This window comes from Chanodichthys erythropterus, chromosome 20 (genome assembly GCF_024489055.1).
Source record: "Chanodichthys erythropterus isolate Z2021 chromosome 20, ASM2448905v1, whole genome shotgun sequence".
In the NCBI taxonomy this organism is placed as follows: domain Eukaryota; kingdom Metazoa; phylum Chordata; class Actinopteri; order Cypriniformes; family Xenocyprididae; genus Chanodichthys; species Chanodichthys erythropterus.
In genome coordinates this window covers 25,580,547-25,599,758 of record NC_090240.1, presented here as the reverse complement: position 1 = coordinate 25,599,758, position 19,212 = coordinate 25,580,547, and the positions used below count along the sequence as shown (strand labels likewise).

The following is a 19,212-nucleotide window of genomic DNA, read 5'->3' as shown; positions in this document are numbered from 1 at the left end:
TTGGATGACAAATGAATAGATGCGCATTACTAATAAGTCTCCCAGCAGTGCTCACGATGAGCCCCTTTAAGTCATTAACAGTGATCAGCATGACTTCACTTACAGTGAGAGGATAACACTGCCGCATGAATTATGAATAAATATTCCACAAATTATCTTTCTCAATCTTCGTACGACACTTGCAAGAGTCCCGTCCCGCCTCTTGAGATAAAGCGCACGGAGACTCTCTTTTCTCCTCCATGCGTTATGAGTGAGAGAGCTTGAGAGAGAGTCAGAGAGGCGTCTCACATGTGACATTTCTTCATTCGTAGATAGGTAAGGCACTTGGCACTCTGATGGACCTCCTCTATTAGACCTGCTCGCACTTTAAGGGACAGCTTCTTGCATACCAGGAGAGCAGGACGCATTTCCAGTTTCTCAGAGAACTCCAGCGTGCCTTAGTTTTGACAGCTGACAAGTTACAAACACACTCACGAGCCTTCTTTACTCGGTAGAAAGCGTGGACAGTCTGAAAGACATGATGGAGATGAAAGTGCTGGGATGCGCGTTGCTTTTTCCTCTCCAGATCTTCTTGTGCATATTGAGGGCGATCGTGCGCTTCTTCGCGCGTCAGAAGCGCAGAGATCTGGGTACTGATGTGGTCCTCATCACTGGAGGTGGAAGAGGAATCGGCCGTCACCTGGCGAAAGAGTTTGCCAAGCAAGGAGCAAGAAAGGTAAGCTTCTACCTGCTGCGTTGGCGTTTTTATTCAGTGTAATGCAATTCTTTACGATGTTAACTCAATTTGCTCTTTGTAATGTAAAAATATTGTTGAGTGCTGTACTTTTTCGGTCTTTATCAGTGTGCAATTTATACAATGACTTCCAAGGATTGCCTGTACTAAGGTATTACAGCTTTTTTAACCGTCTACAAAATATTAAATGCATTATTTTAAAATGTATTATCTGAGGCAATCTGAGGTTCGTCTCGCGCAACGCGAATTCTAACACGATAATTATGTTAAAAAAATGTTTTAAGCAAAACACTGAAGTTTTGTGATATATTTGTGACCTGCAGACCTTTAATAAAATGATACATTGTGAAGGTTACTTGTCATATTTTATCTTTGTGTAACTCCGACACTGGTCGTAATGGAAAGCGCCTGAGCAGCGTACTGTTGTTATGGTAACCTCCTCTGGCAAACGCGACTTCTGTTTGTTAGCGTCTGTTTGGCAACAGGCGCTGGTTTGTGCTCAGTTTTAGACGGATTAAATAATAAATAAAGTGGGAAAGAAAATGAAAAAGGCAAGGATTAAGCTGTAAAAGTGCCAATTTGTGAGTAGGACATTTTACTAAAACATCATTGGTCGGTTTGTTTATTATTTTCAGCATTAGGCTACTGACAATCAAACAGGACCAGTAAGGCTTGTGTTAACTTGATTTATTCACATATTAACCATAAACTCACCTTTTTGGCTTTGTAAATAGGCCTACTACACTTTTAAATGGTCAAGTTTGTTCTGTTTTTCAGTCAGTGTTTTCGACTGAAAATATGTTGACCTGTGTCTGCCCTCATGTGAAGCCTTAAGTACTGTTTCATATTCCCCTTGTACACAAACACAGGTGTTTCCTAAGCTTTTATGTCTTTACAAATGCCCAACAATGGACTGCTGACAGGCAAGGCTGTTTTGTTGAACTCAAATCATGTGTGACTCTTTAACCTTCAGTGAAGTTCATACTTCCCTGTCCCGAGTGTGAGGGGAAAAAAACATCCAGAATGAACTGTCAAATCTCATGTTATTTATTATGATTATTGGCAATGAATATAAAATCTTGTTCTGTATTCCTTCCAAGAATAGAGTAAAACCTCAAAATCCCAAGCATCAAGTGTCAGGAATAGCTGCTCTACATTAGTGTGTGCGTGTGAGGGAGTGAATGCGTATGTGCTGCGTTCATGTGTGTCAATGTGCGCCCAACATGTGTAGGTGTGTGAATGGATCATTTGCAAGGGGGTGTAGTATAGGCAGAGAAGCACCTTGCAGATTGGTTACCGCAACCAAGTTCATTGGCAGGTCAGCCAGCTTTTGCAGAGCAGGGCTGATGATGTCATTTGCGTTATTGTGTGGGCTTCTTACGGCTGATTCCCAGAGGAAAAGAATCAAATGGAAAGCCAAAAGAGCCGATGCTGTGTATGAAAGTCAAGTCAAGCAGACACAAGTCAGGGTCCCTTTATTATATATTGCTTAATTATGTATTTAACTTTTATTTCCCTGGTGAGGGGATTAAAATAGGATGGAAATCTTTTCCTTATAATCTAGTTGCATATGAGTTGACAGCATAAAAACATACCAAAACAAACATTTATAGTTCTTAAGCTCTAAGTCACCCTTATACAATACAGACTGTTTCAAGGCAACTTTACAGTAATAAACCGGAAAATAATGATCGATGTAAACAGAATTCAATCCTGCTGTAAAGCAGCTCTAAAAAGACAATAGTGTCATTATTCATCTGAAGTCACTTCTGTGTTGAGTCACTTGAGTTCAACAACTGTGTAAAATTAATCAATTCTACAAGGTTTATGTAGGCTAAATGATAAAGTTGGGAAGGTAAAGGTGAATAGAGGCTGGTACTTTCATACTCCCAGCTGGGCTTTGGCCCATGCCTGACCCCACTGGGCCAGCACTAATGAGGGGGCATTAGGCTGCCCCTCCTTATCCCGGTGGCTCTGTTGCTTGAACTTTTACTGATAATGGGACACTCACCATGTGCTGTTTGTGACATTGGTGGGACATGAGTCAGGCAGTGTGTCACTCAGCACATCTGTTGCTTGGTTGCCCTATTTTAATCTCGCTCTCTTTCTCCCAAAGTAATATTTTGTATAAAGAAATTGAGCCATTTTTTATTTCATTGTGACAAAAAAAAAAAAATAAAAATAAATAAATTATATATATATATATATATATATATATATATATATATATATATATATATATATATATATATATATATATATATATATACACAGTACAGTCCAAAAGTTTGGAACCACTAAGATTTTTAATGTTTTTAAAAGAAGTTTCGTCTGCTCACCAAGGCTACATTTATTTAATTAAAAATACAGTAAAAACAGTAATATTGTGAAATATTATTACAATTTAAAATAACTGTTTTCTATTTTAATATATTTCACAAAGTAATTTATTCCTGTGATGCAAAGCTGAATTTTCAGCATCGTTACTCCAGTCTTCAGTGTCACATGATCCTTCAGAAATCATTCTAATATGCTGATTTGCTGCTCAAGAAACATTTAATGTGTACAATTGTACAAAATATTTGTGTACATTTTTTTTTTTAGGATTATTTGATGAATAGAAAGTTCAAAAGAACAGTGTTTATCTGAAATCTAATCTTCTGTAACATTATAAATGTCTTTACTGCCACTTTTGATTGATCAATTGCATCCTTGCTGAATAAAAGTATTCATTTCTTTAATTTCTTTTAAAAAAAAATAAAAAATAAAAATTCTTATTGACCCCAAACTTTTGAATGGTAGTGTATAATGCTACAGAAGCTTTGTATTTCAGATAAATGCTGTTCTTTTGAACTTTCTATTCATCAAGGAATCCTGAAAAAAAAAGTACACAACTGTTTTCAACATTGAAAATAATCATAAATGTTTCTTGAGCAGCAAATCAGCATATTAGAATGATTTCTGAAGGATCATGTGACACTGAAGACTGGAGTAACGATGCTGAAAATTCAGCTTTGCATCACAGGAATAAATTACTTTGTCAAATATATTTAAATAGTACACAGTTATTTTAAATTGTAATAATATTTCATAATATTACTGTTTTTTACTGTATTTTTAATTAAATAAATGTAGCCTTGGTGAGCAGACGAAACTTCTTTTAAAAACATTAAAAATCTTAGTGGTTCCAAACTTTTGGACTGTACTGTATATATATATATAATTTTATCCATTCTCCAAACTGCTTGTCCTACATAGGGTTGTGGGGATGATGAATCTATCCCTGGATCTCGGGCTGCAGACAGGGAAACCCCCTGGATTAATTATTTATTTTATATTACTTTATTATTTTTTTGTATTGTATTTTATTTTATTTTCTATTTTATCCATTCTCTAATCAGCTTGTCCTATTTAGGGTCGCAGGGATGCATCTTGGCCCATAGACAGGGAGACACCTTGGATGGATTTTTATTTTATTTTTATTTATTTATTTTTTTATTTTATTTTTTTATTTTATAATTTTTTTCTATTTTATCCACTCTCTAATCCGCTTGTTCTATTTAGGGTCGTGGGGATGCATCTTGGCCCATAGGCAGGGAAACACCTTGGATAGAATTTTAATTTAATGAATGAATGAATGAATGAATGAATGAATGAATGAATGAATGAATTCATTCATTCATTCATTCATTCATTCATTCATTCATTCATTCATTCTCTAATCCACTTGTCCTATTTAAGGTCGGGGGGTTGCATTTTGGCCCATAGGCAGGGAAACACCTTGGATAGAATTTTAATTTAATGAATGAATGAATGAATGAATGAATGAATGAATTCATTCATTCATTCATTCATTCATTCATTCATTCATTCATTCATTCATTCATTCATTCATTCATTCATTCTCTAATCCACTTGTCCTATTTAAGGTCGCGGGGATGCATTTTGGCCCATAGGCAGGGAAACACCTTGGATAGATTTAAAAAAATATATATATATATATTATTATTTATTTATTTTCTGTTTTACTTTATTTTATTTTTTCCATTTTATCCATTCTCTAATCCGCTACGTAGGGTCGCGGGGATGCATCTTGGGCCATAGGCAGGGAAACCCCCTGGATGGGTTATTTTATTTTTTACTTATTTATTTATCTTTTTGTTTGTTATTATTATTATTATAATTACTCAATACAATTAAAAGTATTTTACTTTTAATGCAAAACATAATATATATTATTAAATTGTAATAAGAATGAGATGTTTTCACATAACAGTAAGAATAGGTGTGGAATCTACTGTGACAATGCACAACAAAACAAAAAACATAAAGGTTAATCATTTCTTTAAGAACATTTTTTCTTTTCTTTTCTTCTGGGGTGACCCGGACATGTTCTTGACAGGTTTTGTGAGATTTCCCCACACTAAAGCCTTGAATACTGAAGGGTTCCTCAGAAGGTCAGAACATGTGACCGTTTTATGTGTGTATGTTTGTTTATGAGGTAGATTGAGATTGACAGGATGGGGAGGGGACGGGCTGATGCTTGTGTTCATTACCTCTTGCTGACCTTGCTGAGTGATGGATCTAATAGCCAGAGAGTGAACCGACCTATACAGGCTGACCCTGTCCTCTATCACTCTCACTCGCTCTCCCTAAACCTTGTGTACAATAATACGATAAGGAAATACTTTATTCAGTAACTCCTTAGAGAACTCAGCATACATCAATGTGTAGCAATCATGCATAATGCATCATAGAGTTGGAGAGTGTAGTTTCTCAGCTCATAATGAAAAAAAAAATCCTCTTCTTGTCTTGGAAAGTGCACATAATGTTCTGCCTTTGCTTTAATCCAATCATGTCTTTCCTCCCTCAGGTGATTTTGTGGGGCCGCACAGAGAAATGTTTAAAAGAGACCTGTGAGGAGATCTCTATGACTGGAACAGAGTGTCATTACTTTGTGTGTGACGTTGGCAACAGAGAGGAGGTGTACCAGCAGGCCAAAGTGCTCAGGGAAAAGGTATACTTGCATTCTACATGTCTTGTTCTAAAAGGATGTTATAGCCAAAAGGACTTAAAAAAAGAATGCCCCTGTCTCAAATAGCTATAGTCTTATGGCTTTTGCTCAGGTACATCGATCCACAAGACTGTAGTGTGGCTCATTTTAGGTGTCAGAAGGGTGCTCACTAGTGCCCCCTTTGTGGCCACTAAGGGCTAGGCTAGGATTTTTTAAATCTTTTCATGACAAAGACCCCCATATATAATGATCTCCTTGCAAAAGACTGTTCATGTTGTTTTTTAAATTAAGCAATGGCCTTATAACATAATATAATACAGTATATTTTCTCTGCTTTGATATCTATTGCGGTACAATGTTGTTTCCTAAAATTTATATTATACTATTCTTGTTTGTTATTGTTGTTATTATTTTTGTTTTATTTTTAAAATATTTTATTATATAAAAATTGTACCATGTTGTTTATTTATATTATTTTATATCATATTATTTACATTCTTATTAATATTATATTTTTAAATGATTTGATTTGATTTTATGACATTTCCTTTCCTTTTGAAATGAAATGATAAATTCTATAAAATCTAAATGGATGCGATGTGGTCTCACGCAGGTTGGCGATGTCACCATTCTAGTCAATAATGCAGCTGTTGTTCATGGGAAAAGTCTAATGGACAGTGACGATGACGCACTCCTGAAGACACAGCACATAAACACACTTGGACAGTTCTGGGTAAGAGACTAATCAATTTCTTGACTTACCCGCCGCTCTCATGACTGTCAATTTATCACAGCGCTACAGTAACCACTCTGTGAACCGAACATGAACTCTAGATGCTCCTTTGTGTTTTGCAGAACATTTTTCAGTTACTTAACGTTAAGTCACTTGGCATGCTGTAATTCTTGGAAGCTTTCCTCATCATTTAAGTGTGTTTTTGCCAAGAGAGAAAAAGTAACAACATTCCTCACATAGAACAGTTAGAGACAAAAATACAAGAGAGATTGACAAACAAAAGCAAAGAAATGATTCAAAAAGAACTATGGGGATAGTAAAAGTTAAATATTTCAAAGGAAATGGACTGCTTGGAAGATCTAGACTACACAGTCATGCTTTTTAGGACACATTCATAGTCTATGAGAACAAGAGCTGATCATCTGAGGCTTCAGCTGCAGTAGTAGCTCACGCTGAGGATTGCTGTAATATATTGTTGCTCTAATTTCAAACACATGGCGTTTTCAGAATGCCAGTTTTAAATAGAGTTTTGCAGAGAATTCAGCTCAAACACTGAATGCGGGCTCATATTTCCGCTGAGCCGGTCAAAATATGCTTGTTGACTTTCAACAAAGGTAGTCTAGAGAATCCTAGACAATTAACACATTCTTGACCCCGAAGTTCTGAAGCTTTCATTGTTATTGTTGGATTTTCCAGAAGATGGTTGAGGGAACAGAACAATGCGTAATTGTGTCTGTCTCCCCCACAGACCACGAAAGCATTTCTGCCTCGCATGCTGGAGCTGTGCAACGGCCACGTGGTGTGCATTAACTCCATTCTCTCCCTCTCCTCCATCCCTGGAGCCATCGACTACTGCACGTCCAAGGCCTCTTCTTATGCCTTCATGGAAAGCCTGACGCTAGGCCTGTTGGACTGTCCTGGAGTGGGCTGCAGCACGGTGCTTCCCTTCCATACTGACACAGAGATGTTCCAGGGCATGAGAGTGAGGTAACAAGTTGCTGCAGTTGATAAGCATGAAGACCTAGTTGGAATTAAAGTGAGACATAATTCATGAAATCACCTCTTAGGTTCCCTAAGCTGTTTCCTCCTCTGAATCCTGAGATGGTGGCAGAGCGCACTGTGGATGCAGTTAGGACCAACACTGCCTTCGTTGTCCTGCCATGGACCATGCACTTTCTTGTCATTCTTAAGAGGTGAGACTGTCGCTGTTGTTGGAATCAGACTTCCGTTTTTGTGTAAGCTCTGTTTATTCTATGGCATCGCTGGCGAAAAGTAATTAGCTGGTGAAGTGGATTTACTTATTGTAGAGCTAAAGGGTTAGTTCACCCAAAAATGTAATTTCAGTCATTAAGTACTCAGCCTCATGTCGTTCCAACTGTAAGACCTTCGCTCATCTTCGGAACACAAATTAAGATATTTTTGATAAAATCTGATGGCTCAGTGAGCCGATGGCTTCAATGACAGCAAGATAATTAAAGGTGCCCTAGATTCAAAAATTGAATTTAACTTGGCATAGTTGAATAACAAGAGTTCAGTACATGGAAAAGACATACAGTGAGTCTCAAACTCCATTGTTTCCTCCTTCTTATATAAATCTCATTTGTTTAAAAGACCTCCGAAGAACAGGCGAATCTCAACATAACACCGACTGTTACGTAACAATCGGGGTGTACGCCCCAATATTTGCATATGCCAGCCCATGTTCCCAACATTATGAAAGGCATTAGACAAGGGCAGAACATCTGGATCTGTGCACAGCTGGATCATCAGACTAGGTAAGCAAGCAAGAACAATAGCGAAAAATGGCAGATGGAGCAATAATAACTGACATGATTCATGATAACATGATATTTTTAGTGATATTTGTAAATTGTCTTTCTAAATGTTTCGTTAGCATGTTGCTAATGTACTGTTAAATGTGGTTAAAGTTACCATCGTTTCTTACTGTATTCACGGAGACAAGAGCCGTCGCTATTTTCATTATTAAACACTTGCAGTCTGTATAATGCATAAACACAACTTCATTCTTTATAAATCTCTCCAACAGTGTAGCATTAGCCGTTAGCCACAGAGCACAGCCTCAAACTCATTCAGAATCAAATGTAAACATCAAAATAAACACTGTACTTACGCGATTAGACATGCTGCATGACGAACACTTTGTAAAGATCCATTTTGAGGGTTATATTAGCTGTTTGAACTTTTTTTTTATGTTGTTTAAGGCAAGCACGAGCTCTTGGGGTGTGGAGCACCAGATTTAAAGGGCCACACACCCTGAATCGGCTCATTTCTAATTATGCCCCAAAATAGGCAGTTAAAAAAAATTAATTAAAAAAAATCTATGGGGTATTTTGAGCTGAAACTTAACAGACACATTCAGGGGACACCTTAGACTTATATTACATCTTTTAAAAAAAGTTCTAGGGCACCTTTAACTCTTTCAGATGCCCAGAACGTATTTAAAACAGTTCATGTGACTACAGTGGTTCAACTTTAATGTTATGAAGCGACGAGAATACTTTTTGTGCACAAAACAAAATAACAACTTTATTCAATAATATCTAGTGATGGGCGATTTCAAAACATCTTCGAAGCTTTACGAATCTTTTGTTTCGAATCAGTGGTTTTGAGCTTGTATCAAACTGCCAGGTGAACCCTTGAAATTTCGAAACGTTTCGAAGCCTTGTTTACTGAAATCATGTGACTTTGGCAGTTTGATACACGCTCCAAAACCACTGTTTCGAAACAAAAGATTCGTAATATTTTAATTTGTCTTCCGAAGATGAACGAAGGTCTAACGGGTTTGGAACCGCATGAGGGTGAGTAATAAATGACAGAATTTACATTTTTGGGTGAACTAACCCTTTAACGAAAGTAATCATGAGCATTCTAATGTTTGGATGCATTATTTAGTGGATGTCATAACAAATGTGCAAGTGTAACCCCTCCTGTTCGAACCACCCACTCTAAGTTGGACTCGAACCTGGGTCCGCCGGTATGGGAGGCGGGCACTCTAACAAGGAGGCTAAAGACCGTAGTCTTTAGCATTAGTTGTTAGAGTGTCCTTTTGAGATCGGGGGGGAGGTTTACAAGCACAGCTCTTACTGTCCTACGTCCGTCACACAAGCGGTTCATTCATAAATCCGTAAGACAATAAACCCGGAAGACAGAACACAATGAGTGTAGTGCTGAAAAGGGGCATGGCTACATAAGGCCTATATCTCACGAAATTGTCAAATGTGGTCTTACTTTTCGACCCCACTTTATTACATAATTCTACGATTTAATATTTTGCAAATAACACAATTTTTTTTTTCTCAGCCTTTTGCCCCAGTCTGCCCTGGAAGAGATCCATAAATTTTCAGGGAGCTATACCTGCATGAACACATTCAAAGGACGGACTTAATCTCAGGAACAGCTTGACTGTGAAAAATTCCTCAAAACCAATTTTTCATGCAAAGTAAGCACTACGTCCAGGAACATCAATCTGTTGCTTTGTGGACGCAAAAAAAGACTGTGAAAGGGTCATTGGGAATAGCGTATCAAGATGGCTTGTTTTCCCAAGAACTATTATGTCTTACGTGGAAGAAATTTGGATTTGGTTGCCCTATACTGGACTGCACACAGGCATGTAGGTGAAAGTGTTCCTTGGATATTGTGATAACAAAGAGCACAGACTGTTACAGTTAAGAAAGAAATGGTTCTTTGAATGCTCTGAGGTTTTCATCAGGATTTCTTGACCTTGGGAGTTTTATAGGTTTTCAATGATTTTAAGAACTTTTTTTTTTGTTACAACACCCATACGGCAAATATATATATATTCTAAAATATATTTCAAAATAAATTGCTAATATAGATGTTAAAAATAAATATATAATTTCAGTATGTTTAAGTTTCTTCTAAGTTTCTTCCTTTTTTGGCCGCTTTTTTCTCAGTCTAAATACTGTATATTAATATTGTCATTTTAAAAAAATATATTTTTACATTTACCCAAAATTTATTTTAAGATTGTAAATGTATTGTCTTGCACCTTGAAGTACAATATATTTTGGGTGAAACAAAATTGTATTTTGAATTTGAAAAATATATTTCCTTAAGCGGTGCTGTTTACCTCATATATTTAGCATATATTTGAAATATATTTTGAACAGAAAAATGTTTTTTTTTGCCGTATGGGACTTGTTTAAAGTAATTCCAGCATGTCTATCTTCATATTAACGTCAACTTCAAATAAACAGTATTTGATCTTAAAAAAAAACCCTGGTGAGTGTTATTTTGTGAGTATTCATGTTGGTTTGAAAACAGGGAAGTGTCGGTCCCTGGCAGTGTGCTTGTTCTGTCTCTGCCAAAACTCACAGGCATTTCATGGTCAGCATTCCACCGCTGCAGGCCAGCCAATCATGAGCTCATTGTGCGCTAGGCAGGGTTGTCATAACACTAACTCCACTTAACAGGAAAGCACACTGGAGAGGGGTCAGCCACTGGAAGGCTAATAGACAAATCTAGAACTTGTCATTTTATTCAGATTTGTCACTCACACCTAGATGAATAACTGATGTTTGCTTTCGATACAGCTGTATCACACCAAACAGATGGGTAGGTAATCCAGTGCCTGTTGACAATTTTCTCCTACGCCTCGATTTGCCAATTTGGATGCGAGATCTAAGACTGTGTAACCTCATAAAATCAAATCTACAGGCAGATGGTTTTTCTTTCGGCGTCTCTCCCTCAAATTCTTTCCATGCGGTGCATCCCTGCTGCGGTATTAGAAGACAATAGAGTGCTATCAAAGCACACTGGGGACCGAAACTGACATACAACAGGCACAGTTAAAAGCAGCTATTGCAATTTGCGATTACAAATTCACATCACATTATTCATTCTACACATTCAACTGTTATTTTCTAGCTGAAAGAAAAGGTTGCTTTCTGAAAAACTATATAAAATAAATAATGTACGGGGCTGGGGGAATAATCACCAAAAATGTTGTATAACCCAAATGACAAAAACTGAAGAATGAGTTTTGGCATGTCTAACTGCAATGATGGACACTGTTGAGAATGGGATCAGGACATGAAACTGTGTCATGGAGTGCATGTGTGTTGGAGAAGTCAGCTCAAATCTCAGGGGGTGAGTTCAGAGCAAGGTTAGCCAAATAGTAGATAAATCTGAGTAGGCTGTTGGACAGACAGCTCACCCTGTGATGAACCCTTTGCCCAGGGAAAAGAACAGCTTAATGTGACCCAGCACAGGTGGAAAAGTAGAACTGGGTACTAAGAGTATTGATAGGGCACATGGTAACTCAACAATGTTAGCGCTAGCATTGTAGCCTACTGCTAACACTACAAGGAACAACAAAGTTATGGGCTGTGTGGCCACTGCACATCCATCTTTAACTAATGAGCATGTCGCCCTTAAGGGAAAGACCTTTGATCTGACATCACACTGTCAGTCAAGAAGAATAATGTAGGCTATACTAAGGCCATGTTCAGACTGCCTGCAAAAATCAAATTTTTTTGCATATCCAGATTTTCTCTAGATGGGTATATAAATAATGACTTTATTCAACATTATCTAGTGATGGGCGATTTTACAAAACACGTGACTTTGGCAGTTTGATATACGCTCCGATCCACTGATTTGAAACAAAAGGTTCGTAAATGTTTTGAATCAGTGGTTCGGAGCGTGTATCAAACTGCCAAAGTCATGTGATTTCAGTAAACGAGGCTTCGTTACATCATAAGTGTTTCTAAATTTCAATGGTTCACCACTGGGGGGGGGGGCGTGACTTTGGCAGTTTGATACACGCTCCGAACCACTGATTCGAAACAAAAGATTCGTAAAGCTTCGAAGGTGTTTTGAAATCACCCATCACTAGATATTGTTGAAAAGTGTTCATTGACTTGCCTCACTGAGCCATTGGATTTTATCAAAAATATCTTAATTTGTGATCCAAAGATGAATGAAGGTCTTATGGGTGTGGAACAACATGAGGGTGAGTAATTGACAGAATTTTCATTTCTGGGTGAACTAACCCTTTAATGCAGCACACAACAATAACGTCAGAACTGGTGATGGAAATGCTGGAAGTATACAGTGTTCAAATGGGGTTGAAAGATTTCAGCATTTTGCTGTGCGATGGAAAATGTCTTGACAGGGTGCTTATTTGGAGAGCGAGATGATGCACCTCCATTTTTCCTGCATCCATTTTGAAAGCCTTGTCACACATGGGTAAGTGCTGTTACCAAAGCAACCCATGCAGATAGGCTGTCTGGACACACAAATCTTATTGATCACTTGCAATTAATAGTGCGGAGAGTGTGAAAAGATCTGAGGAAAAAAATGATTTGCCTGTAGTCTGAACATAGCCTGTTCAGTAATTTTAACTAAAAGAAACTTGAATCTTTGTTAAAATTAAAAAATAAATGTTAAAGAAGCATAATGATTTATAATAACCAGATTATCATATTATATTCACCTTTTTATACCAGTTAACAAAATATAATTTCCCAGCATACAAATTATCGTCTTAAGATCTCGCGATAATAAACACGGTCGGTGCGTCAACTAGTTCGCGCCTGTTTTTCTTGGCGCGAATTAGCCTAACCGTCAATTAGCTGACAGCCAGTGTTGCCAAGTCCGCGGTTTTCCCAAGGAATTGGGCTACTTTTACCGTTGCCACGGGTTGTTTTTCATGTCCGCGGGTTGAAGACACCTCAAATAACATGATGTATAGCCCCTTCAATGCAAAATTTACCAGGGAACCAGGCGGATTTTACCCCCTGGAACTAGACACTAAAAATTATTTAAAAGTTAAACTATTCTCCATTATCCCCGATTCTGATGTAGCCCACAAACATCCATCTCACTAAGAGAAGGTAAGGAAAAACGTTGCTCTTATGAAATGTTGAAATATTTTCTGATAGACAAAAATAACCATAACACACAAATACTGTTAATCCATAACTTTTATTATTATGCCTTTATACATTTGCATATTACAACAAAATAAATGTACACACTATATTTAGTTTGCATATTGTGCAGTTATAGAGGAAACCAGCTTTGTACTACAACCCTATACAAAGTTTGTAGTGTTGTATACAACATACAACATATCAGAATTTAAATAATAGACAACTTAGAAAACACATTAGGTGTATTGTTTATATTATACTGAATTATACTGACCAGTGTTCTCAGAGGCACTGCCACAGAAGTTAAAAATCTAAGTTTTGTTCTGATAGCATATATACAGTTAAGATAAGCGAAGAAGGTGACTCTTTAAAAGAGAAAACATTAGTAGTGTCTGATCTTTGGTAACAACTTGTAGTAATTTAAAATGAATCGCCACATTCAGTGAAACAATCAATTTCATGATACTGTTCAATTTAAAACGGTGACTAAAACAAGAAATGTTTGAGAAGGGGAAAAATTAAATGGAAGAGATTATTGTCTCTTTGTGATGTAAAAATATCAGATGACAAAATTTTATGCTGATTGTATGACACATAAAGAGCAGATCTATAAAGGCAAGAGAATCATAATCGTATTCACTACAGAGGACCATCATTTTATTTGTTGAAATATGTTATATATGTTTCAAATGTTAAGCTTGAACTTTTAAAAGATCGTAGTTAGAAACCAAATAAAGGGGAAACTAGAAAAACATCAAATTGTTCATTCATAATTTAAATTTCATTACTTTCATTCAATTGGATATAGAAAATAAGAAACTGAGAGAAGAAAAAAAATCATGTTTTTGAGGGTTGACTGCATATTGAGAGGTGAAAACTGCAATATCAGTAATTCCAACACTTGTTCTCTGTGTGTGTGTGTGTGTGTGTGTGTGTGTGTGTGTGTGTGTGTGTGTGTGTGTTAATGTTGAGTCACCGGTGAATGGTGAGAGCAGCTTAAGTTCCCTACATTTGTGTCAGTGCAATTCAATCACAACCTCCAACCACTCACATATTCAGAGCAAAATTAACTTTCCTTTAAAGGCAGTTTTGTACAGCAATCCAAGATTAATTTCATATAATTAATTTCAACATTTTATATACATGGCAGATAGTCCTATTGGTGTGCCTATATATGTACATAGAGGATCTATACACAAACTGTACAGTGTCAGACTAGCTGTGCACTTCTAGCGACAAACACCAGTTATTTTACCAATTGTAAAACAAACTAAATTAATTATACTTCTAAGGACTGCAAGGAACTTAAAATACTTGCATATTCAAGTTAAATCTGTGCTTGTCGGAGCTTACAGCAGCCCCTCTAGACTAGTTTGCATCACTGAACAAACCACATGCTGTGAGCATGTCCCGTACACTGGCCTAAGTGGATGATTACGCTCTGCTGATTTATTACTGTCCTTCCACAGAAACAGAAAAAAGGAAGTAGCTGTTGAAAAATGAGTAAGAAACACCTGCGGGTCAGTGTACTTAAGAGTCTAATAATAAGCTATCCTCATTCTCACTGGGAGGCAGCATGAGCTGCTGTTCATAGTAAAGGCTCTTGGCATAATTGATTTCTTGTGAAATCTTGATGGCAAGGTTCTCGCTTTTCACGTGGACCTATCAGAAACAACAAATCACATTTGGAATGGAATTAGCAAAATGTACCTGAGATATTGATGTTAATGAGATATTTACATGTGGTCAATATGACCAAAATCATGTATTATCTATGTTCATTATACAGTATTGGTACATCTCATCATATAGGTTTTTTTTTTTTTTTCGTTTGTTTCATATTATGTTTCATATTGCACCATGTTAGTAAGATCTATTTTTTTGCTATTATAAAAATTTTTTGAATATATGAAGAGCTCGGATGCAAAAACCTAAGTCCATCTGACATGTTTTCTCTTTTAAATTAGCTTTTTTTTTTTTTTTTTAGCAGGCTCCTATGTTTAGGTTCAGTAATTTCACTTCAGTGGCAATGAAAAGGTTATTTAGTCAGTTATTGAAATGTCTTATTTTCAAAAATGTCACTAAAGTCATTGGTCATTGGTATTTAACAAATAGTCTTTTGCTGCAAGTCTATGTGTGCTTTTTTTTTTTTTGCAAAAACCTCTAAGTCCACATCTTTGGACAACAAAACACAGTAAAATGTCCTTTTCTGTCAGTTGTACAGCAGCAAAAGGAACACTATTTACTCGCAAAATCCTGTCATTGCCACTCTATCGATTGACAAAACAACATTAAAAACTCGCAGCTCGGCAATTGAAAGCCGGCTCATACGCACACAGTCATTCATCTTGAAATCATATGATTCGATTTGCGTCTTCTGATCGGTTCTTTTGTGGACTTAAAGGGATAGTTCACCCAAAAATGAAAATTTGATGTTTATCTGCTTACCCCCAGTGCATCCAAGATGTAGGTGACTTTTTTTCTTCAGTCAAATGCAAATTATGATTTTTAACTGCAAATAATAGCAGTAGATGGGAACTTCAACTATAACAGTAAATAAAACTTGCTTAGACAAATCAAAATTAAACCCTGCGGATCGTGACGACACATTAATGTCCTAAGACACGAAACGATCGGTTTGTGCGAGAAACCGAACATTATTTATATAATTTTTACCTCTAATACACCACTATGTCCAACTTCATTCAGCTTCCTGTTAGTGTGGTCAAAAAACGCGTTGTGATGACGGAAGTGATGTCTCGTCCATATACTTCAATGGGCGCGAGACATCACTTCCGTTGTCAGAGCGCGATCCGACCTCACTAGCCGGAAGCTGAACGAAGTTGGACATAGTGGTGTATTAGAGGTAAAAAATTATATAAATAATGTTCGGTTTCTCGCACAAACCGATCGTTTCGTGTCTTAGGACATTAATGTGCCGTCACGAGCCGCAGGGTTTAATTTGGATTTGTCTATGGAAGTTTTTTCGACTCTTATTGTTCAAGTTCCCAATCACTGCTATTATTTGACTGACAGACGGCAACGGTTGCAGTTAAAAATCATAATTTGCGTTCGACTGAAGAAAAAAAGTCCTCTACATCTTGGATGGACTGGTGGTAAGCAGATAAACATCAAATTTTCATTTTTGGGTGAACTATCCCTTTAAAGGCTTTTGCTGACAAAGAGAAGTGGCGTTTAGCATCAACGTTAGCGTTAAGAGTTGAAAACTTGCATAGACGACTCCAAATTAAACCCTGCGGATCGTGACGACACATTGATGTCCTAAGACACGAAACGATCGGTTTGTGCGAGAAACCGAACAGTATTTATATAATTTTCTACCTCTAATACACCACTATGTCCAACTGCCTTGAGCATCCGGTGTGTGAGGTCTGAATGCACTCTGATGCCGGAAGTGATCGTTCACACTCATTGACACATACGCAGTTGGACATAGTAGTTTACTAGAGGTAAAAAAATTATATAAATACCGTTCGGTTTCTCGCACAAACCAATCGTTTCATGTCTTAGGACATCAATGTGTCGTCACAAGCCACAGGGTTTAATTTGGATTTGTCTGTGCAAGTTTTTTTTACTCTTATAGATGGAATTCCCATTGACATGCATTATTCGACTGACAGACAGCAACGGTTGGAGTTAAAAATCATCATCAATTTTCATTTTTGGGTGAACTATCCCTTTAAGCAGCTTTTGCATCTGAACTCTTCATATATACTGCCCTTAGACTCATGTGAACACGGAGGAAGACGTTTCTTACCATAGGTTTCTGATGTGATGGACCTGGAATGGCCACTCCACTGCTAGTGCTTTCTGCTTTCTTGGTAAGCTGTACATATACTTTCCCGTGGTCCTTGGACACCAGACAATGATAGAGATCATCATATTTGACCTCTAAAAAGATTGCTTCACGATCCACAAATTCTCCAGGCTTGAGGAAATACACCACTTTGGAGGAGATCAGCACACAGTATGTGTCTATGGGCTCCACTGCAATGAAACTACAGAAGAAAATAGGCATATGATCATTACACCATTGCTTTACAAAGAGCAGAAAGTATTATGCCCTGGCAATATCTGGGTTAATTCAATTTATTTTGCGTAATCGCGCAGCAGATGTATTATGATTCAATTCGGACCAAATTCGCCCATGGATTCCGATGGAAATTTGTGAAGTTATGAACTCGGCAATAAATGAAATGGATTAAGTCAAGCTTGCAATTTAATGGATAGACTGTTCAAAGAAGAAAAGATTAGTGCATCAAATTAAACAGACGACATTAAGACAGTTTCATAGTGTGAAATCGGGCAGGCTGCAGCTAAGGAGACTAATGGCCTGTGTGGCACCTCTGAGGAGAGAGGTCAGGTGGGCCAACAGGGGGTCTGCTGATCTGGATGGATTAGTTTGTTTGGTGATTAATGTCTTTTCTGTCTCACTTTGAACAGAGAAATAAGCCCTGATGCTTTCAACCACATACTATGCCCCTTTCCCAAAGAAAACCTCCTTTGTGATTCTTGAACTAGAAGTACCATCTGGAAAATGTGCTTCAAGTTTTCGGTTTGTTTTGAATCCTACATTCAATAACAAAGAAAAGAAGAATCAACCTATCCTGACTTTACTGTCAGACAGGATACTCACCATTCAGAGTGGATATTATCTGTTAAGTGAAAGAGCTGTTCTTGTCCATCTGCTTGTAGGGAGGAGAATCGAGGCAGCAGTCCCTGAGGGCCCTTACAGCAGCGCGGCTTCCTTACTCGCTGCACGCTCAGCCTGAAACGCACACAAAACACACAAGGATCATTACTTACAAAACCAACAGCCTTAAGAGGGTTAACATTGGGGAATCCAAGTTGGAATGAAGCACCTTTTTACTGGAAAGACTGGACCTTTTTTCTCTTTTCCCCCCATTTCCCGTTAAAGAGAACAACTGAGTCTCTTGAAATAACACCTGTTGTGGCACAATCCAAGAAACCCACATATTGGGACTCCTGCCAACATATATCATCATTCAATTCTGTTTCACATTCTAACACACCATGTTGGTTTTAGGCGTGCAGTTCAATTGATGGTCAGGGGCATGATAGCTCCAGAGTTCTGGTGGTCCTGGCCAAAGCTGACAGGACTAGCCAGCAGCCTGCAGTGCCAATGCAAAGCTTGGGTCTCGCTTCTCCTGCAAACAACCCCTCTCTTCTCTTTGGCTGCCACTGGTGGGCCAAGTGGAATTCCTACATCTGGCTTGAATCTGGGCCAGCAGGCATTTGATTAGAGCTGATGGTTTCCAGTTGATTCACAAAGACGGCAGTGTACTGCATTTCTCTGTTCTGTTTAAACTGAAGCCCGGATGAATGCAGCTGCCTCTGTTCATCAAGAGCTCAGAATTCAAGGCACTGGGGAGAAAGGATAACCAAGTCTGGACAAACCTGAAATCTCAAAGTGGGTCACATTTGCAAGCCCTTTTGCATTTCCCATCAAGCCTATAATATTGAAAACAAAAACTAAGTGACTCATTGAACTTGCTATAAACTCTACTGATGTCATGGAAAGAAAACAGCAGCACCCTGGCAAATTTTTTCGCATTAGCAATTAAATCAAATATACTGAAGCCACTGGTTACTTCACTGTGACATATTAAGGAGACTACGGTGTTGTTCTTTCCTTAGAAAAGCCAGAACTTCCACATGGACTTCGCTCTCTTTTTGACAGCAAGCCACGGTTCATAATCATAACCGTAAGTCATGAGATCTGGCCCTGTGCATGACAGGACTGTAACAGACCCAGGGAGACTCTTAACCTCTC

General features: G+C 37.7%; 2 protein-coding genes across 4 annotated transcripts in view; one reads left to right on the top strand and one right to left on the bottom strand.

Annotated features, from left to right (window-relative positions):
* The first annotated feature begins 225 nt into the window (after nucleotides 1-225).
* On the top strand, nucleotides 226-10,734 carry dhrs3a (dehydrogenase/reductase (SDR family) member 3a). 2 transcript variants are annotated; one of them, XM_067371267.1, is made up of 6 exons: nucleotides 226-715; nucleotides 5,607-5,750; nucleotides 6,361-6,480; nucleotides 7,346-7,467; nucleotides 7,548-7,673; nucleotides 9,802-10,734. In XM_067371267.1, exons 1-6 carry the CDS (start codon nucleotides 518-520, stop codon nucleotides 9,884-9,886), a joined length of 795 nt encoding a protein of 264 aa, XP_067227368.1. In that variant the 5' UTR covers nucleotides 226-517; the 3' UTR covers nucleotides 9,887-10,734. The 2 variants fall into 2 exon arrangements, with proteins under 2 accessions (XP_067227368.1, XP_067227367.1); XM_067371266.1 differs by having other exon boundaries at nucleotides 229-715; nucleotides 7,229-7,467.
* Nucleotides 10,735-13,417: 2,683 nt separating this feature from the next.
* The window catches only part of vps13d (vacuolar protein sorting 13 homolog D), a 54,637-nt gene continuing 48,842 nt past the window's right edge, over nucleotides 13,418-19,212 (bottom strand). For both annotated transcript variants that reach the window (XM_067372087.1, XM_067372088.1), the window contains 3 exons: nucleotides 18,055-18,186; nucleotides 17,176-17,416; nucleotides 13,418-15,059 (listed from right to left, as the gene is read on the bottom strand). In XM_067372087.1, coding sequence (XP_067228188.1) covers nucleotides 14,928-15,059; nucleotides 17,176-17,416; nucleotides 18,055-18,186 — 505 coding nt within the window. In that variant the 3' untranslated portion in view covers nucleotides 13,418-14,927. The remainder of the gene's footprint in view (nucleotides 15,060-17,175; nucleotides 17,417-18,054; nucleotides 18,187-19,212) is intronic.